The 22,635-nt window shown below is 36.2% G+C and overlaps 1 protein-coding gene across 11 annotated transcripts in view; it reads right to left on the bottom strand.

Annotated features, from left to right (window-relative positions):
* Positions 1 to 1,829: 1,829 nt before the first annotated feature.
* Positions 1,830 to 22,635, bottom strand: part of ARHGEF9 (Cdc42 guanine nucleotide exchange factor 9) — a 285,865-nt gene continuing 265,059 nt past the window's right edge. For all 11 annotated transcript variants that reach the window (XM_066357437.1, XM_066357442.1, XM_066357438.1 and 8 more), the window contains one exon: positions 1,830 to 2,732. In XM_066357437.1, the coding sequence (XP_066213534.1) occupies positions 2,551 to 2,732 (182 nt within the window). In that variant the 3' untranslated portion in view covers positions 1,830 to 2,550. The remainder of the gene's footprint in view (positions 2,733 to 22,635) is intronic.

The raw sequence follows: 22,635 nt of genomic DNA, 5'->3' as shown, positions 1-22,635 counted from the left end.
ATGAGCCCAGATAATAGGGCTCCCCATGGGGCTGATGGCTACTGGTTTGATTTGCTGCCATATGCTAGGGGAACACTACAATCAATGGAAAACTGATTTCTTGTTGTTTTCACAAGTTATTGGCATCTGGTGAGGCCAGTGGGTTGGGTGGATGAGAGATGGATGGATGAGAGGTATGTGGTGAGAGGTGATTGTGAAACTCTAGGCATAGGCCCAGGGAAGCATGGGGACAAGGGAGCCTGACCAAGAGATGCAGTAGGTCCAGGGACTTGTCTAAGTATCCCCTCTTGGTGGAACCCAAGATTCTGGAGAAACATATCAAGGCCAAGTCTAGTGGGGAGGAATGGCAAGTAAGAAAGAATGTAAGTTCAAGGGAGGCCTAACCAGCTATTGCAATGCATTCTGCTTGCCAGGAAGGCCATTTTTTCTTAGGCACTGGAAACCAGGTTCCTTGCCAAGGGAACATAGTAGCTGGATTGTGTGCTGAGCAGTGGTGGCCAGTCCTGAGCCCTGGCCCTCTGATCAGCTCAAGCTTATCCTTGGATCACTCCACAAGTTGGATTTGGGTGTGGTGGAATGGAAGCTGAAACAGCTTGTAATTTGATTCCCACAGAGAAAAAATTCCCAGGCTGGGCAGGGCCTGGTCTGGGTCAGGAAACATAGAGCAGCAATCAAGCCAGCTACACTGAGGGCCCCACGTAACCATGGTTGCTGCTCAGTAAGCTGAGGTTTTTTCATGATGAAGTCTTCTCCCATGGAATCCTGAACAGTCACAGTCCCCAGACTTCTCACTACAGTGGTTTTCCAAAGCAAGGCCAGTCCTCACTGCTTTGTACTCCATTCTTGCTGTTCAGGGTCTTTCCATCCAAGAGGACATGTGGGGAGGAGAAATAAGTACTCCTGTATCCACAGGGGAACTCTTTGTGAGAGAAGTTAGTTTTGCCCAAGTGTAAACCCTGCCAAAAATGAGTCTAAGTATAGGATCTCTGTCTCAGATCCTTTTTCCATAGGGAAAAGGCCCCCTGGGATCTGCATTTATTTGCTTCAAATGTCCTGAGATGGGAGAATGCTGGAAATGGGACTTTCTTCAAGTGCCTGGAGTATTTTAACTATGTCAATACCAGCAATCCTCTGGTGCCAATAGAGTAGGAGGGAGAAGAAAGAGGGGAAGAAAGGGGCCATGGAAGATTGTCCATGCAATCTGCTAACAATGGGAAGTTTCAAATAACTTGAGTGATAGGAACTGCAAGTAGATCTTGGGCCATACCCATCACTGTTCTTTCCCATAAGAGGTTACTACCAGCCTTGGATCTTGTCTAGGTAAGTAATTTAGAGGCAGCTGATGATCTTGGTCAGGTAAGGTAGACTCTGTCTTTACCCCTTCATAGACTCCTATCAATGCTGCCTAACCAATATGCAAATGGAAACAGGGACCACCAGGTCCTCGAACTGACCGCAGTCAGTTGAATTCCTCCAACAGGAGGCAGAATCTCAGCCTGTTTGCTTCCAGTTAAGATCTTTTAGGTTAGGAGAGGGACAGGCTTAGAAAAAAAAACATAACCAAAGCATCTTGAAGAAGGGAATAGTTTACCAAACTAAATCCCAGATACAAAACTGTCATGAGTCGGCAGTGCTGCAACATGGGAAACCTTGATGCTAGGAGAAGAAACAGCCCAAATGCAGAATGTACCCTGAACAGAAGTCCTCTCCAGCATCATTATACTCTGACACACCCTTGCTTCTGTTTGGTTTTGATCCCTCTACAATACCTAAAACACAGTGAAAGCAATAGAAATATTGAGCAGTTATGTCACAGGGCACAAAAGAGCACATCCAAACTCGCACGACTGAGAACAGAAGATGCAGGAAAAAGGCTGTTTGGGGCAATTTCAGGGCTGCAGAAACATTCGCAGATAGATGGTCAGCTAAGGGAGAGGAAAAAGGGGACCCTCCCTTTATCTAGTAAAAAGTAAAAGGGAAAAAAAAATTCCAAACTCCCAAACCCCACCACATTAAATTAAATTAAAAGTTCATCAGCATCACTATTATCAGGAAAGAAAAAAAACAATACAAATACATCTATGGTAATAATGACAAGTCAATGAATCACAGGGGAGGAAAGAGATTATCTCAACAAGAAAAGAAACAAATAGAAATGTCAATTTCTGAAAAGTAAAGGGGAAGGAGACAAGGTAAGAACAACATAAAAACTTAAAAAGGGATCACATGTTTGGAAGTCATTGGTACCTCTTCTTACCAACCATAGATTTCACTTCCCCAAAACAATAGAAAACATTTTTGGTCCTTCTGTGTGTGTATGTGTGTGTGTGTGTGTGTGTGTGTGTGTGTATGTGTGCGTGCACGCGCGCACACGCGCGCATGTATACACTCAAGGGTCTCTGTGTGAGTATATGTCCATATATATATATATATATACATATATATGTATATATATAGAGATATAAATTTCAACAGTGCTTCTCCGAAAAAAGGTCCATCTATAAATATAATTTTATTTACTTTATTTTAAAATTCTCTGCCTCCCTTGTATTATTTTTTGAAGGGGGTTAACCTGCTGAAGTTTTGCCAGAATGGTGACTGGCTGCGCTTGGGTTCGGTGAACTCAAAGACCTGGGACTGAGCGAAGCCGTCGGGCACCAGGTACTGGCCCTGGTTTAACGGGTCTTGTGGTGGTGGGTAGGAAGGAGGAACTGAGCGGGCAGAGTTGACACCTAGAGTAGATGAAAGATCAAAGGGAAAGGATATAAGTTAAGTAGCAAGGGGCTTCTCAAGTTACCCAGTAACCACCATGGCCAAACAATTCAAAGAAGTCTTATTTTAGAGAGTGTGACCCGGAACTGAAAATCCCCATGGGAAAGCTTTACATTCCTTAATAGATTTTGGAATGGTGTGACAATTACTGCCACAACACATGCTTTCCAATCTATACAGCTTTACCGACAAACTTGGGGTGTTGCCATCAGCCATTTTACAGATAAGGGCATTGAGACCTGAAAGGAAATGCCATACCCAAGGTCACAAAGCAAGGACTAGAACCCACATTCTTTGACTTCTCAGTTCACAGCTCTTTCCAAGAGACCACAATCCATTATGTAGGTCAGGGGTCCCCAAACTTTTTACACAGGGGGCCAGTTCACTGTCCCTCAGACCGTTGGAGGGCCGGACTATAAAAAAACTATGAACAAATCCCTATGCACACTGCACATACCTTATTTTAAAGTAAAAAAACAAAATGGGAACAAATACAGTATTTAAAATAAAGAACAAATAAATTTAAATCAACAAACTGACCAGTATTTCAATGGGAACTATGCTCCTCTCACTGACCACCAATGAAAGAAGTGCTCCTTCTGGAAGTGCAGTGGGGGCCGGATAAATGGCCTCAGGGGGCCGCATGTGGCCCGTGGGCCGTAGTTTGGGGACCCCTGATGTAGGTGGTGATTGGTGCTGCAAATAACCCGACAATATCCATTTAATGTCAAACTTTTCTCCTTCCTCCACTCCCCCTGGATGTCTTAAAAGAGCCTGGTTAAAAACTTGTAACTTCAGGGTAGGTCTTTGGGGGACGGAAATGTTTTTCTAAAAGCTAAGGTACAAGTGATCCAGTGTTCTAAGTCAGATTGAAAGTAATGAAACTGTATTTAATAGGGAAGTGACATTCGTAGTTGAGGGAGAAAGCAAACTCTCCACCACAAAATGTGATTCGTGGAACACAAGGAAGAATTGAAATATATTTATGACCTTTGAAAGGGAAAGTTTCAATGATTTCTCAACTTTCATTAGGAGGGCTCACAACAATCAAAGCAAAATCCATATGAATGGAGAATTCTAGGAACCAGGGGGGCAAAACTTGAAGTTTAATCCTAATTTATATTCAGAATAGAATAGGCTGAGATATACAGCATGTGATTCAGAATGCAAGAAAGACGTCTCTGCTGCTCCCACATACCTTCCTCATCTGCTGACCAGTGTCTGAAATTTCAACATTCTATAGCTTCTTTGTTTGCCTTTATTTGATGACTTGATCCCATTACCCTAGAAGTAGTATCATATTAAGCCACCATCACCCATTGGCACCTCAGTGGGAAGTAATGATTCTTTTCTAAAAGGTAGTATTTTTTTGTTTTGTTTTTGTTCTTATTTTTGTTTTCCAGTTTTGTTGAGATATAAGTGATGCATAACATTGTGTAAGTTTAGGGTATGAAAAGTGATATTTGATACACATATATATTGTGCAAAGAACATTTAAAACTACTCAGCAACTCTCACATATACAATAGGTGTTGTTAACTATAGTCAACATAGTGTACATTATATCCCCAGAACTTTATGCTATATTTGGAAGTTTGTGCCCTTTGAACAAAATATCCCCACTTTCACCAACCCCAGCCCCTGAGAAACACCAATCTGTTTCTATAAATTTGTCTTTTGTAAATTTCAAATATAAGTCATTATATAGTACTTATGTTTTACTGTCTTCTTTATTTCACACAGAATAATGTTCTCAAAGCCCATCAATATTTCCATAAATGGCAGGATTTATTTCTTTTTATGGCTGAATAATATTTCATTGTGTGCACGTGTGTGTGTTATACACACATACATTTATTTTATTAGTTCATCTGCTGGAGGACACATAGGTTGTTTCCATGTCATGGCAATTGTGTATAATACTGCAAATAAATGTATGGGGGTGCAGATATCTCTTCAAGTTTCTGATTTAATTTCCTTCTACTCAGAAGTGGGGTTGCTCAATCAGATGACAGGTCTAATTTTAATTTTTTGAGGACCTTCCATACTGTTTCCACTGTAGGACACCAATTTACATCCCTATCAACAGTGAACAAGGTTCCATTTTCTCCACATCCTCACCAGCACTTGTTATCTCTTGTCTCATGAGATGATATCTCATTGTGGTTTTGATTTGCATTTCTCTGATGATTAGCGATTTTGAGTATATTTTAATGTACCTGTGTCCATCTGTATGTCTTCTTTGGAAAAAAGTCTATTCAGGTCCTGTGTCTGTTTTTTAATTGGACTATCACTATTTTGTATGTTTTTTTGTTTGTTTGTTTTTATGAATTAATTTTTGTGCAGGAGGACAAACTGTACTTGAGTTTTATTCTTTTGCATGTGGCTTTCAAATTTTCCCAGCACCATTTATTGAATAGGCTTCCATTTCTCCATTGTGTGTTTTTGGCTTCTTTGTCCTAGATAATTTGTTCATATATATGTGGTTTTATTTCTGGGCTCTTGATTCTATTCCATTGGTCTGTATGTCTGTTTTACTCTATAGTATAATTTGAAGTCAGGAAGTGTGATATCTCTGGCTTTGTTCTTTTTCCTCAGTATTGCTTTGGCTATTTGGTTTTTTTTTATGATTCTATACAAACCTGGTGATTTTTTGTTCTATTTCTTTAAAAAATGACATTGGTATTTTGATGGGGATTGCATTAAATTTGTATGTTGTTTTGAGTAATATGGCCATTTTAACTATGCTGATTCTTTAAATCCATGAACATGGAATATTATTTAATTTCATTGTGTCTTCAATTTCTTTCAATAATGTTTTATAGTTTTCAGTATAGATCATTCACATCCTTCATTAAATTTGCTCCTAGGAATATATTTTTTTGTTGCAATTGTAAAGTTAATAGTGTTTTTGTTTTTTGTGGGGTTTTTTTTTTTAGATCATTTTCCAAAGTTTTGTCATTGGCACATAGAAAAGCAATAAAAAAGGGGCCAACAACACACAATGGAGAAAAGAAAGCCTCTTCAACAAATGGTGTTGGGAAAACTGGAAAGCCACATGCAAAAGAATGAAACTCGACTACAGCCTGTCCCCGTGTACTAAATTTAATTCAAAATGGATCAAAGACCTAAATATAAGACCTGAAACAATAAAGTACATAGAAGAAGACATAGGTACTAAACTGATGGACCTGGGTTTTAAAGAACATTTTATGAACTTGACTCCAATGGCAAGAGAAGTGAAGGCAAAGATAAATGAATGGGACTACATCAGAATAAAAAGTTTTTGCTCAGCAAGAGAAACTGATATAAAAATAAACAGAGAGCCAACTAAATGGGAAATGATATTTTCAAACAACAGCTCAGATAAGGGCCTAATTTCCAAAATTTACAAAGAACTCATAAAACTCAACAACAAACAAACAAACAATCCAATAAAAAAATGGGAAGAGGACATGAATAGACACTTCTCCCAGGAAGAGATACAAATGGCCAACAGATATATGAAAAGATGCTCAGCTTCATTAGTTATTAGGGAAATGCAAATCAAAACTACAATGAGATACCACCTCACCCCTGTTAGATTAGCTATTATCAACAAGACGGGTAATAGCAAATGTTGGAGAGGCTGTGGAGAAAAAGGAACCCTCATTCACTGTTGGTGGGACTGTAAAGTAGTACAACCATTATGGAGGAAAGTATGGTGGTTCCTCAAAAAACTGCAAATAGAACTACCTTATGACCCAGCTGGGTATATACCCCAAAACCTCAGAAACATTGATACGGGAAGACACATGTAGCCCCATGTTCATTGCAGCACTGTTCACAGTGGCCAAGACATGGAAACAACCAAAAAGCCCTTCAATAGAAGACTGGATAAAGAAGATGTGGCACATATACACTATGGAATACTACTCAGCCATAAGAAATGATGACATCAGATCATTTACAGCAAAATGGTGGGATCTTGATAACATTATAAGGAGTGAAATAAGTAAATCAGAAAAAAACAAGAACTACATGATTCCATACATTGGTGGAACATAAAAATGAGACTAAGAGACATGGACAAGAGTGTGGTGGTTACCAGGGGTGGGGGGAGGGAGGACAGGGGGAGAGTTAGGGGGAGGGGGAGGGGCACAGAGAACTAGATAGAGGGTGGCGAAGGACAATCTGACTTTGGGCGAGGGGTATGCAACATAATTTAATGACAAAATAACCTAGACATGTTTTCTTTGAATATATGTACCCTGATTTATTAATGTCATCCCATTACCATTAATAAAAATTTATTTAAAAAAAAATCAATAAAATAAATAAATTTAAAAAAAAAAAAAGAAAAGCAATAAACTTTTATATATTGATTTTGTATCCTGCAACTTTACTGTATTGGTGTATTGTTTCTAATAGGTTTTTGGTGGAGTCTTTGGAGTGTTTGATATACAGGATCATGTCATCTGCAAAAGGTGATACCTTTACTTTTTTTACCCTATATAGATGCCTTTTTCTTTCTCTTGCCTGACTGCTCTGGCTAAAACTTTCAGAACTATGTTGAATAAAAGTGGAGAGAGTGGGCAGCCTTGTCTTATTCCTAATTTTAGAGGAAAAGCCTTTATTTTTTCATTTAATATGAGATTAGCTGATAGTTTGTCATATATTGCCTTTATTATGTTGAAGTACTTTTTCTTTCTTTTTTTTTTTTTTTTTTTTTTTTTAATTTTTCCAAAGCTGGAAACGGGGAGGCAGTTAGACAGACTCCCGCATGCGCCCGAGTGGGATCCACCCGGCATGCCCACCAGGGGGCGATGTTCTGCCCCTCTGGGGCGTTGCTCTGTTGCATCCAGAGCCATTCTAGCGCCTGAGGCAGAGGCCAAGGAGCCATCCCCAGCGCCCGGGCCATCTTTGCTCCAGTGGAGCCTCAGCTGCGGAGGGGAAGAGAGAAACAGAGAGGAAGGAGAGGGGGAGGGGTGGAGAAGCAGATGGGCGCTTCTCCTGTGTGCCCTGGCCAGGAATCGAACCTGGGACTCCTGCACTCCAGGCCGACGCTCTACCGCTGAGCCAACTGGCCAGGGCCTGAAGTACTTTTTCATGATGTTAATTTTACCTATCCATCTATTCATGAAAATGGTATATGCTTCCATTTATTTGTTTCTTTGATTTCTTTCTTCATATCTTACAATTTTCTTAGTACAAGTCTTTTACCTCCTGGGTTAAATTTATTCCTATGTACCTTATTGTTTCGTTGTTGCAATACTAAATGGGATTTTTCTTTTTAATATCTCTTTCTTATAGTTCATTATTGGTGTATAAAAATGCCACCAGTCTCTGAATATTAATTTTTAACGTGCTATTCTGCCATATTCATTTATTAGACCTACTAGTTTTTTGAGGGGTGGTCTTTAAGGTTTCTTATATACTATATTATGTCATCTGCGAATAATGACAGTTTTATTTCCTCCTTTCTTAATTGCATGCCTATTATTTCATCTTCTTATTTGATTTCTCTGGCTAGTACTTCCAGTACCATATTGAATAAGAGTTGTTAAAGCAGTCATCTCTGACTTGTTCCTGATCTTCACAGAGCCATCTTTTAGTTTCTGACCACTCACTGAGTATACTGTTGGCTATGGGTTTGTCATACATGGCTTTTATTATGTTCAGGTAAGAACCCTCTATTCCCATGTTGCTGAGTGTTTTCTTCATACATGGATGCTAATTTTATCATATGTTTTTCTGCATCTATTGATATAATCATGTGAATTTACCCTTCATTTTATTTATGTGATATATCACATTTATTTATTTTCCAATATTGTACCAAACTTACATAGCTGAAATAAATCTTACTTGAGCATGGCATATAATAATTTTAATATACTGATGAATTGATTTTGCTAAAATTTTATTAAGCATTTTAGCATATATGTTCACCAAAGATATTGGCCTATAATTCTCTATCTTTGTAGTTTATCTGGTTTTGAATTTAGGATAATACTGGCCTTGTAAAATAAGCTTGGAAGTCTTACTCCCTCTTGAATTTTTTTGAATAGTTTGAGTAGTATAGATGTTAGTTCTTCTTTGAATGTTTGGTAAAATCTTTGAAGCCGTCTAGTGTTTGCTGGAGGTTTTTTACTATTGCTTCAATTTCACTTTTTGTAAGTAGTCTGGTCAAGTTTTCGGATTCTTCCAGGTTCAGTTTTAGAAGATTATATGTTTCTAAGAATTTATCCATTTTCCCCAGGTTGTTCAATTTGTTGACATACAGTTGACCACAGTATTTTCTTATAATCCTTTGTAGTTCTATGGTGTGAGTTGTTAATTCACTTATTTAATTTCTGATTTTATTTATTTGGGTCCTCTCTCTTTTTTTCTTGATGAATGGGGTTAAAAGTTTGTCAATCATGTTTAGCTTTTCTAAGAACCAGCTGTTGGTTTCATTGATATTTTATGGTTGTTTTAGTCTCTATGTCATTTATTTCTACTGTTATCTTTATTATTATTTTTTCTTTTCTTCTTTTCCAAGTGAGAGGAGGGGAGATGGAGACAGACTCCTGCATGTGCCCCAACTGGGATCCACTCAGCAACCTCCATATGGGGCTGATGCTCTGCCCATCTGGGGCCATGCTCAGAACCAAGCTATTTTTAGCACTTGAGGCAGGTGCTAATGATGCATAATGAAGCATAATCATTAAGCATCTTCAGCAGCCCAGCCAATGTGCTCAAATTGATCAAACCATGGCAGCAGGAGGGGAAGAGAGAGAGAAGGGGGAGGGTATGGGTGAAGAAACAGATGGTCACTTCTGTGGTGTGCCCTGATCAGGAATTGAACCTGGGGCTTCCACCTGCTGGGTCAATGCTCTACCACTGAGCCAACTCACCAGGGTCCTTTAATACATTTTAAGTAAACTTTTGTTAGTAGTGTAAAATAGGGGTTCAAGACATTTTTTTGTATGTTCCAATACTATTTATAGATGAGACTAGCCTTTCCCCATTCAGTATTCTTGGTATCCTGACAAATATTACATGGCTATAAATGTGGGTTTATAATTCTGTTCCATTGATCCATATGTTGTTGTTTTTTATTCCATCACAGTAACGTATTGATTACCATAAATTTGTAGTGTAGTTTGAAATTGGAAAGTTTGATGTCCCCAGGTTTATTCTTTCTCAAGACTGCTTTGGCTATTTGGAGTCTTCTGTGGTTCCTTATAAACCTAAGAACTGTTCTATCTACTCTGAAAAAATGCTATGAAATTGGAGATGAGATTATATTCAATTTATAGATGGCTTTGAGTAGTAAAGGACATTTTCACAATATTAATTCTTATGACCCATGAACATGGAATATCACTGCATTCATTTGCATTTTTTAATCTCTTTAATGATAATCTAAAATTTTTTAAATGCACAGATCTTTAGCTTCCTTGGTTAGATTTTATTCTATTGTGTGATATTGCAAATGGTATTTTCTTCATTTCTCTTTTGGATGTTCATTGTTAGTAAAACATAACTAATTTTGTACAGTGATTTTTTTTATCTTGAAACATTACTAAATTCCTCTTGTTCTAATATTATAATTTCTTGAGGGAATCTTTCAAGTTGTTTTTATGTAAAATCATGTCATCTGTAATAAGAAAAGAAATTACTTCTGTCTTTGTTGTGTTCCTGGTCTTAAAGAAAAATCTTTTAAACTTTCACATTGGGTATAATATTATTAGCCATGGGCTTGTCATATAAGTCATTGATTACATTGAGGTATATTCTTTGTATAATCAATTTTTAGAGGTTTTAAATCATAAAATGACAATGATTTTTGTCAAATGCTTCAACTATTGAGATGATCTTTTAATCATTCTCTTTCATTCTGTTAGTGCAGTGTATCACATTTGTCAAATTCCATGTTAAACCATCCATATATCCTAGAGATGAATACCACCTGATGATGGTGCATAATCCTTTTATTGTGCTGTCAGTTTTGGTTTGCTAATATTTTTTGAAAATTTCTGCATCTATATGTATCAGAGATATTAGCCTGTATTATCTTGTAGTGCTTTTATTTTCTTTGAATAAATATTCAGGTCCTTTAGTTCATTTTATCAGTGGGATGATTTGTAATTTTGTTTTCTAAATTTAAGTCTTTCTTATTTAGTAATATAAGTTGCTTATATATTTTGGGTATTAATCCTTTATCACAGTGGTTCTCAACCTGTGGGTCGCGACCCCAGTTGAGAACTGCTGCTTTATCAGATATGAAGTTTGAAAATATCTTCTCCCATTCTATAGGTTGCCTTTTCGTTTTGTTGATTTTGGCTGTACAGAAACTTTTTAGTTTGATGTAGCTCCAATTGTTTATTTTTTTGCTCTTAGAGTTTGTGCTCATTGTGCCGTATCCAAAAAATCTTTGTCAATACCCATGTCAATAAGCTTTTTTCTGTTTTCATTTTTTTAATTAAATTTATTGGAGTGACACTGGTTAACATAGTTATACAGGTTTCAGGTTTCTAATTGCACAACATATCTCTGTACACTAGATTGTGTGTTAACCCCACCCCAAGTCAAATCTTTGTCCATCACCATTTCCACCCCTATACCATCTTCCACCTCCACAATGACAATCACCACACTTTTGTTCAATGCCATTTTTGTTTTTTCTCCTTTTTTGCTCAATCCCTCCATCCTCCAGACTGACAGCCTCATCTCCAAAAGCTGTCAGTCTGTTCTCTATGTATGAGTCCATCCTTATTTTTCTTGTTAGTTCATTTTGTTCATTAGATTCCATATACAAGTAAAATAATAGAGTCCTTCTCTTTCTCTGAATGCCTTATTTCACTTAGCATAATACTCTCCAGGTGTATCCATGCTGTCATAAAAGGTAAGATTTCCTTCTTTTTCACAGTTGAGTAGTATTCTATTGTGTTTTTTTATGCACTCATCTCCTTACGGGGACTTGGGCTTCTTCCAAATCTTAGCTATTGTAAATAATGCTACAGTAAACATAGGGGTGCACATATTCTTTCATATTGGTGCATTGAGTTTCTTCAGCTGAATTTCCCAAAGTGGAATTGCTTAGTCATAGATAGTTCCATTTTTAATTTTTTGACATAACACCATACTGCTTTCTATTGTGGCTGTACCTGTCTGCATTCCCACCAACAGTGCATAAGGGTTCTCTTTTCTCCGCATACTTGCCAACACTTGTTGTTTGATTTGTTGATGATAGCCATTCTGACAGGTGTAAGGTGATATCTCATTGTGGGGTTTTTTTGCATTTCTTTGATGATTACTGACATTTAGAATCTTTTTACATGCCTATTGACCATCTATATGTCCTCTTTAGAAAAATGTCTGTTTAGGTCCTTTGACCATTTTTAAAAATTGAGGGGTTTTTATTTTTGGTGTTGAATTTTGTGTTCTTTATAAATTTTGGATATTAGTCCCTTCTCAGTTTATTGGCAAATATGCTATTACATTAAGTGGGTTGTCTTTTCATTTTATTGATGGTCTCCTTTGCTGTGCAAAAAAATTTTTTTATTTTGATGTAGTCCCGTTTGTTTATTTTTTCCTTTATTTCCCTTGCCCAAGGAGATGTATTTGAAAAAAAAATTTGCTTTGAGAAATGTCTGAAATTTTACTGCCTATGTTTTCTTCTAGGACTTTTATGATATTGAGTCGAATATTTAAGTCTTTAACCCATTTGTTAATTGTTTTGTATGGTGTAAGAAGGTGATCTAGTTTTATTTTTTTTTTGCATGCATCTCTTCAATTTTCCCATCACCATTTATTGAATAAACTGTCTTTACCCCATTGTATGTTTTTGCCTCCTTTGTCAAATATTTGACCATATAGGTGTGGGTTGATTTCTGCGCTCCCTATTCTGTTCTTTTGATGTATATATCTGTGTTTATGCCAGTACCATGCTGTTTTGATTACTATGGCCTTATAGTATAGTTTGATATCAGGTAGTGTAATTCCTCCAACTTTATTCTTGTTTCCCAAGATTGTTGTTGCTATTTGGGGTCTTTTTTGGTTCCATATATATTTTTTGGAGTATTTGTTCTAGTTCTGTGAATTACAACATTGGTATCTTGATAGGAATCACACTGAATCTATAGATTGCTTTGGGTGATATGGACATTTTAATGATGTTAATTCTTCCTATCCATGAACACGATATATGCTACTTCCACTTATTTGTATCTTCTTCAATTTCTTTCTTCGGTGTTTTCCTATTGTTTTTTATAGCTATTTGATGATTTTAGGTTTTTTGTTTAATCTAAGTATTTAGTAATTTTGAGTTAAATTTTGTGAGTGTGGTAAAATAGGGGTCTAGTTTATTTTTTATTTTTTGAATGTGAATGTTCCATTTTCCCAGATCCATTGTGAAAAGACTGTGCTTCTTGGCCCTGGCCAGTTGGCTCAGTGGTAGAGCATTGGCCTAGCGTGCAGAAGTCCCCGGTTCGATTCCCGGCCAGGGCACACAGGAGAAGCGCCCATCTGCTTCTCCACCCCTCCCCCTCTCCTTCCTCTCTGTCTCTCTCTTCCCCTCCTGCAGCCGAGGCTCCATTGGAGCAAAGATGGCCCGGGCGCTGGGGATGGCTCCTTGGCCTCTGCCCCAGGCACTGGAGTGGCTCTGGTCGCGACAGAGTGACGCCCCGGAGGGGCAGAGCATCGCCCCCTGGTGGGCGTGCTGGGTGGATCCCGGTCGGGCACATGCAGGAGTCTGTCTGGCTGTCTCTCCCTGTTTCCAGCTTCGGAAAATTACAAAAAAAAAAAAAAAAAAAAAAAAAAAAGACTGTGCTTAGTTGCGTATTCTTGGCACCTTTGTCAAATATTAGTTGACTGTATATATTATATGCATGTGTTTATTTCTGGGCTACAGATTCCCTTCTGTTTGTCTATGTTACTGAATTTTTCCCAGTACTATATACCATTTTGATTTCTATAGCATTATAATATAATTTCACATCAGAAGGTGTGATGGCTTCAGCTTTGTTCTTTCTTTAGATTGATTTGTCTATTCAAAAATCTTTTATTGTTGCATACAAATTTCAGGATTGTTTTTCCTATTTCTGTTAAAAATGGCATTGGAGACTTGATAGGAAATGCACTGAATCTATAAATGGCTTTGGATCATACAGACATTTTGACAATATTGATTCTTCCAAACCAGGAACACAATGTATCTTCTATTTTTGTCTTCTTCAATTTCTTTACTAAATGTCTTAGAATTTTCAGTGTACACATCTTTCACCTCCTTGATTAGATATATTCCTAATTTATTATTTTTGATACTATTGTAAATGTTTTGTTTTTCAGAAAATTCATTGTTGGTATATAAAAAGGCTACTGAGTTTTGTATGTTGATATTGCAACCTTACTAAATTTATTGATTATATCAAATAGTTCATTGGTGGTATTGTTAGGATTTCCTTTATATAAAATATTTTCATGGGCAAAGAATCAACTTTACTTTCTCCTTTATGACTCAGATACCTTTCACTTCTTTTTCGTGACTGATTGTTCTAGCTAGAATCCAGTACTATGTTGAATAGAAGTAGTAAGAGTGGACACCATTTTGTTTTTTCTGATTTTAGAAAAATAGCTTTTAACCTTTCATCATTGAATATGATGTTAGCAATGGGCTTGTCATGTATGTTCCTTCTATAATTAATTTGTTGAGAGATTTTAATATAAAAGGATATTGAATAATGTCAAGTGCTTTTATTTTCTGTTGAGATTATTACATGCTTTTTATCTTTCTTTCTATTAATGTGTTATATCATAATTATTAATTTCCAGAGATTGAACCATTTTTGCATCCTAGGGATAAATACCACCTGATGATAGTGCACAATCCTGTTGAATTTGGTTTTCTAGTATTTTATTGAGAATTTTTGCATCTATATTTATCAGATATATTGGCCTATATTGTCTTATAGTGTCTTTAAGTGGCTTTGGTGTCAGGGCCTTGAAAAAAAAGCTTGGTGGGTTCCCTTCTCCTCAAGTCTTTGAAAGAGTTTGAGAAGGATTGCTTTCAATTCTTACTTAAATGTTTCATAGAATTTACCAGTGACACCATTTGGACCTGGGCATTTTTTTTGTTGTTGGAATGTGATTTTGTTGCTGTTTTGTTTTTTGTTTTTCTGATTCAATCTTCTTATTCACTAATCGTATATTCAGATTCCTTATTTCTTTTTATTAAATTTATTGTGGTAACAATTATATAGGTTTCAAATGTATGTTTCTATGCTACATGATCTTCATATTGCATTTTCTGTGCCTACCACCCAAGGTCAAATCATCTTCCATCACCATATATTTGGCCCTCTTTACCTTTCACTACCTCCCTCTTCCCTCTGGTAACCACCACACTATTATTTTTGCCTATGAGTTTTTGTTTTGTCTTTGTTGCTTGTTCACTTGTTGCTTTCAGTTCTGTATCCCACATATGAGTGAAATCATATGCTTAACTTTTTCTGTCTGACTTATTTCACTTATCACAATATTCTCAAGATCCTTATTTATGATTTAGTTTTTCTGCATTGCATGTTTCCTGAAATTTATTCATTTCTTTTGCATTATCCAATATGTCAGTGTATAATTTTTCATAGTATTATCTTATAACTCTTTTTTATTTCTGTGGTATCATTTGTAATATCTTGTATTTAATTTCTAATTTTATTTGAGTCTTCTCTTTCTTTCTTAATCTAAAGTTTTGTCAGTTTTTCTTGGTTTTTCAAAGAGCCAGTTCTTAATTTCATTAATGTTTCTATTGTTTTTCAGTTCCTATCTCATCTTTTTTCTTTTATGAACATTATTTCTTTTTTTCCCCCACTAAATTTCAGCTTAATTTTTTTTCTTGTTCCCTTAGGTGAAAATTCTGGCTGTTTATTTGAAATATTTCTCCCTCTCTCTTTTTTTTTTAAATCTAGGCATCTATGTTTATAAACTTCCCTCCTAAAAACTGCCTTTGCTGCATACATCCCATAACTTTTGGTATATTGTGTTTCCATTTTTCTTAATCTCATATTTTTTAATTTTTTCTCTGATGCACTGGCTGTTCATTTTTTGTGTTGTTTAATTTACACATATTTGTGAATCTTTCTGTATTCCTCCTGTTACTGATTACTAGTCTTATATTTCTTTGGTTGAAAAAAAATACCTGATATGATTTCAGTCTTCTTAAATTTGCTGAATTGTTTTGTGATCTAACAAATGATATTCTGGAGAATGTTGCATGTATACTTGAGAAAAATGTGAAATCTGCTGCTGTTAGATGGAATTTTGTATATGTCTCTTATGTTCATTTGATCCAAATATATTATCAGTCCAATATTCTCAATTATTTTCATCTTGGTAATCTATCAGTTGTTGAAGTGAGGTATTAAAATACCCTACTATTATTATATCATTGTCTGCTTCTTCTTTCATATCTGTTAGCATTTGTTTAATATATTTAGGTGCTCCAATGTTTGAGCACATATATATCTACAATTGTTATATCCTCTTGATGAATTACCTTTTTACCATCATATAATGACTTTTTTGTCTTATGTGGCAGTTTTTGACTTATCATTTATTTCTCTGATATAAGTATAACTACCCTTGCTCTGTTTTGGTTTACATTTGCATGGATATCTTTTTCTATGTTTACTTTAAGTCTATGTGTTTTCTCAAAGATGAACTGATTATTTTGCAGGCAGTATACAACTGTGTCTTGTTTTATTTATTTTTTATCCATTCACCCACTTTATATGTTGATAGATTTTTATCCATTTACATTTAAAGTAATTATTGATAGGTAAGGTATTACTATTTCTATCTTAATCATTTTCCAGCTGTATTATAATCTCTCTTTTCCTTTCTCCATCTCTTGCTACCTTCCTGTATAAAGTGATAATTTTCCATATTGGCATGCTTTGATTTACCTCTCTTATTCTTTTGTATGTCTATTGTAAGTACTTGCTTAGTGGTTATAATGATGCTATCATATAATATCTTATAGTTAGAGCAATCTATTTTAACCTGATAAATTAATTTGACCACATATAAAAATTCTACCCCTTAATATCACCCCACATTTTGTTTTTTTGATGTCACAGTTCACATCTTTTAATTGTTGTCCTTTAACAAATAGTTGTACAAATAGTTATTTTTAATCCTTTTTGTTTTATCTTTTATAACAGATTTAGCACACCACCATATTAGATTATTCTGATTGAGACTGTACACTTAATTTTTGTTTGTGTGTTTATATTAGTGTTCTTTCATTTCAGCTTGAAGAATTCCTTTCATTATTTCTTGTAAGAAAAGTCTAGTGGTGATTAATTCCCCCAGTTTGTTTGTTTGTTGTTGTTGTTTTTTGTGACAGAGACATAGAGAGGGAAAGATAGGAACAGACAGACAGGAAGAGAGAGAGATGAGAAGCATCAATTTTTCACTGCGGCACCTTAGTTGTTCACTGACTGCTTTCTCATATGTGCCTTGACTACGGAGACTACAGCAGAGCAAGTGACCCCTTGCTTGAGCCAGTGACCTTGGCTCAAGCCAGCAACCTTGGGCTTCAAGCCGGTGACCTTTGGGCTCAAGCCAGCATGGGGTCATGTCTATGATCCCATGCTCAAGCCAGTGGCGCCGTGCTCAAACTGGTGAGCCTGCATTCAAGCAAGCGACCTCAGTGTTCTGAACCTGGGTCCTCCACATCCCAGTCTGATGCTCTATCCACTGTGCCACTGCCTGGCCAGGTGGAAACTCTGTTATTTCTGAACAACAAATTTCCTGGGTATACTATTATTGGTTGGCAGAGTTTTCTTTCAACACTTTGAATACATCATCCCACTCTTTCTTGGTCAGCTAGGTTTCTGCTGAGAAATTTATTAATAGCCTTATGTAGGTTCCCTCATATGCAAGGATATTTTTCTCTTGCTAATTTCAACCTTCTCCCTCTGTATTTGATTTTAGACAGTTTTCTTATAATGTGTCTTGGAGGAGATCATTTTGGGTTGAAATTGTTTGGAAACAATGAGCTTCATGAACCTCATTAAACTTGGGAAGATCTCAGCCATTATTTATTTAAGTAAGCTTTCTTATCCTTTCCCCTTCTCTCTTCTACTTCCAGGACTCTAATATTTTATATACTTTTTCTCTTAATTTTATCCCATAATTCACAAAGGCTTACTTCACTTTTTTACATTATTTTTTTGTTTGTTCTACTCTGATCGGACAATTTCAAATGACCTGTCTTTGGCTTTACAGATTCTTTCTTCTACTTAATCAAGTTTGTTGTTCACACTGCCTATTGCATTTTTTTTTCATTTCATTCATTTTATTCTTCAGTTCTATCATTTGTTTGTTTTTCTTAAACATTTCTATTCTCTGCTAAATTTGTTGTTTTGTTCATGTATTGTTTTCTTGATTTTGTTTAATTGTCTATGTTTTCTTGTAGTTCACTGAGCTTCATTACAACAAGTATACTGCTCACAAAAATTAGGGGATATTTCAAAATGAATATGAGGCTATAAAATATCCCCTAATTTTTGTGAGCAGTATATTTTGAACTATTGGGTAATCACAGATATTCACGTCTTTGGGGGTCAGTTTCTAGAAAAGTGTTTCTTTGTTTATATAACATTTTCTTGATTTTCACATTCCTTGTAGCCTGGTATCATTTCTGCAGTTAAAGAAGTAGTCATTCCCTGCAGTCTTCATTGACTGGCTTCTTTTGTGCATCCAATAAAGGATTTTATTTCTCTCCAAGGGTGATGCTAGATACTTAGAAAAAAATTCACTCTCATCTGTGGGTAATTGTCAAGAACCAATGTTCTTTAGTGGGAGGACAACAGAAAATTATTCTGCCTTTTTGACAACATCCTCTAACAATCCATTTTCAAAGATGGTGTCAGAAATATGAGGGTAGTGGATGCCAACAAACAGTATGGAGATATTAGCGAGGGAGTTTCTGGAGTGCTCATTTGAAATATTTAATTAAACATTTTATTTTGAGATAATTGTGAATTCCTATGTAGGTATACAAAAAATACAGACTCTTTATTCAATTTCTCTAATGATAGAATTTTGTAAAATGATAGAGCCAGAATATCACCATTGTTACAGGACACAATCAAGAGGTACAAGATTTCTACCATCACAAGGAGCACACTTCTTATTCTTTTACAACACTCACTTATATCCTGTCCCTACCTGCTGTTATCCCCTGGCAACCACCAATCTAATCCCCATTTATAAATTATATTAAAACATTACATAAATGGAGTCATACAATATACAACCCTTAGCAATTGGCTTTTCTTACTCAGCATAATTCCTTCAAGATTCACCGTCCTAAGTTGTTGCATATACCAAGATCTGGCTCCTTTTTTACTGATGATTAATATCCATGGTATGGAAATACAACAGTTTGCTTAAATCTCACCCAATGAAGGACATCTGGGTTATTTCCAGTTTGGGCTATTTGAACAAAACTGCTATGAACTTTTGTTTAGAGGTTTTTATGTGGAAATAAGTCTTCATTTCTCTGGGACAAATGTCCAAGAGTGTAATTTCTGGGTCATATGGTAGTTCAATGTTTCATGTCTTAAGAAAGTGTCAACAATATTTTCTTTTTGTTTTTTTTTCTTCTGTATTTTATTATTTGTTTATTTTTAATTGAATTTTATGGGAGTGACACTGATTAACATAATTATACAGGTTTCAGTAGCCCAATTCTGCAACACATCTCTGTACACAATATTGTGTGTGCACCTCCCCTCGTCAAGTCTTTGTCCATCATCATTTATCTCACATCCTCTCCCGTTGCCCTCTGCCATCTCCTTCCACCCTCACCAGCCAGCAGTCACCACACTACACAGTGCCAGCAATTTTCTAGAGTGGCTGTACCATTTTACATTCTTACTAGCAAGGTATAAAAACACTCAATTTTTCTGTATCCTTGCTAGTATATATCTATATATAGATATAGATGATATAGATATAGATATATATACACACACACTTTTTTTCTCGAGAGAGAGGGACAGACAGGGACAGACAGGCTGAAAGGGAGAGAGATGAGAAGCATCAATTCTTTGTTGTGGCACTTTAGTTGTTCATTGATTGCTTTTTCATATGTGCCTTGACCAGGGGGCTCCAACAGAGCGAGTAACCCCTTGCTCAAACTAGCAACCTTGGTCTCAAGCCAGAGACCTTGTGGTCATGTCTATGATCCCATGCTCAAGCTGGCAACCCTGCACTCAAGCTGGTGAGACTGTGCTCAAGCTAAATGAGCCCACAATCAAGCCGGTGGTTTCAGGGTTTTGAACCTGGGTCCTAGCCCAACACTTTATCCACTGCACCACTGCCTGGTCAGGCTCTCCAGTATTTGGTGTTCTAACTTTTTTATTTTATGTAGTAATATCTCATTATGGTTGTAATTTTCACTTCTCCAACAATTAATGATATTGATATTAAGTATCTTTTCAAATGTTTAACTGCCATTCATATATCCTCTTCAGTTAAATGCCTGTTTATCTTTGACCTGTTTACTAACTGGAGTAGGTAGTTTTGATTTGTTTGGTTCTTATTGTTGAGTTTTGATAGTTCTTTATATATTATAGATACTAGTATTTTATCAGATAGGTGGTTTGTAGATATTTTTTTTCCTAGCTCGTAGCTTATATTTTCATCCACTTCACATGGTGTGTCACAGAAAAAAAAATTTCTATTTTGATGAGGTCTATTTTTATCAATTTTTTATTTTGTGTTTCAAAATTTTGCTTTCAAGTCTGAGAATTTCTCTGGCTAGCCTTAGAGTCTAAAAAATTCTATTGATTTTAATTTTTTGTAGCTTTAAATTTGAATCCATTATCCATTTTGAGTTAATTTTTATAGGATATATGTTTGGTTTGAAGTTCTTTGTGCTCCACCCCCATGGAAGTCTACTTGTTTCAGTACCATTTATTGAAAAGGCTATTATTCCTCTGGTGAATTGCTTTAGTACTTCTGTCAAAAATCAGTTATGTGTATTTGTGTAGGTCTATTTCTGGGTTCCCTATTCTGTCCCACTAAGGTAATATGCCTATCCTTCTGCCCATACTGCACTATCTTAGTTATTATAGCTATATAATTAGTGTTGGAATCAGAGTAGGCTGATTACTCCACCTTTATTCTCATTTTCAATATTATTTTAGTTGTTCTAGTGTACTTATTTGATTTTGAGCTGACCTTAGGGAGTTCCATGATGACAAAATGAAATAGTTTGATGTATTAGAAATTAGCATACAACTCTCAGAAGTTATATATCAATTCTTAAAACCAAGACAGTATGAAAGACAAATGAAAAATGAAAAGGTCTTCCTTGGAACTCGACTCTGTCTTCCAGAAGTATAGACTGAGTTGATAAGGTCCCATAGCATTATATATGGGATTGAAAAGGAACATAAGAATAATTACCTATCTAATTATATTGCATTAGAGAATTTAACAATAATACTTCCCCATAATTTTCAGAAAGGGGTCATTGGAGTGGTTAAAAAAGCTAGCTTTCATTGGTATTTGAAGTAACTCCTTTCCTATTGTTCCTACATATCCTACTATTAAATTACTAAGTTTGACAACTACTTCCACATCTATAGTAACTTTGAGTCTCAAAATGTATCAGTAATGACATCCCTGGGCTAGAATAGTCTTGAAGACTAGAAATAGAAATAAGGGAAGAGATTAGTAAGCATTCTGAGAGGTCTGAAACTAGATGAGTGTCTTTGAAGTCTTTAAGATTGCCATTAAAGGTGGAAAGCTATTCAGGTGAACTAGTGTTTAGATCAGAGGTCCCCAAACTTTTTACACAGAGGGCCAGTTCACTGTCCCTCAGACCGTTGGAGGGCCGAACTATAAAAAAACTATGAACAAATCCCTATGCACACTGCACATATCTTATTTTAAAGTAAAAAAACAAAATGGGAACAAATACAATATTTAAAATAAAGAACAAGTAAATTTAAATCAACAAACTGACCAGTATTTCAATGGGAACTATGGGCCTGCTTTTGGCTAATGAGATGGTCAATGTGCTCCTCTCACTGACCACCAATGAAAGAGGTGCCCCTTCCGGAAGTGCGGTGGGGGCCGGATAAATGGCCTGAGGGGGCCGCATGCGGCTAGTGGGAGACAAGAGAGGACCTGAAAAAGATAGTCCCAAGAGTAAACAGGGCGAGAAAGGAAACTTATACAAAAGCTTGTTATGACTAAGCAGGAATGTTTTCTGTTTGCTTGCTTTGTGAGTTTCCCCAAACTTTAGGAATTCTCAGTGAAAAGATCAGCCAGTCTCAGACAAGCTTGAGAGAATCTGGACTGAGGTAAAGGGATACAATCCCATCACAAAGGTAAGTGTGGTGAGGACAGCAGTGGAAATCAGAGAGAGAAGCTCAGAAAGTGAAAACATCTAGGAAATAAAGAGAGGCCACTAGGCCAATAGCCCCTTTGTAGCCTGAGGATTCTCTACCTTCCTGGGACTCTTTTCTGCTCATATCTCTGTCACAGGGTTCTCTTATTTATACAGACCATATCTTTCCTGACAGTAAGTCTGGATTTCTTTCTAACACTACCCCACATGTTTTAACCTCCAAGAGGTTAGGAGTGGTTGCCTTTAATTGCATAACTAAAGAGAATTACATTTTGATGAAGAGGGAAAAAGCCAGTGAGGGCCTGTCAAGATCAAAAAGCAAAAATAAGCACTTAAAAGGACAGTCATATCTAGTTAAAGGGGCTCAATACAGGTACACTGCTTAATTGGAAATAAAAAATTCAGGGGTGCTCAGTCAGCCTCTTCAATGAAAAATAGTGCCATCAGGAATAATTAAGGGTGTCTTA

The sequence above is a fragment of the Saccopteryx leptura genome, chromosome X (genome assembly GCF_036850995.1).
Source record: "Saccopteryx leptura isolate mSacLep1 chromosome X, mSacLep1_pri_phased_curated, whole genome shotgun sequence".
NCBI classification, from domain to species: Eukaryota; Metazoa; Chordata; class Mammalia; order Chiroptera; family Emballonuridae; genus Saccopteryx; species Saccopteryx leptura.
This window is presented reverse-complemented; position numbering and strand designations above follow the sequence as displayed.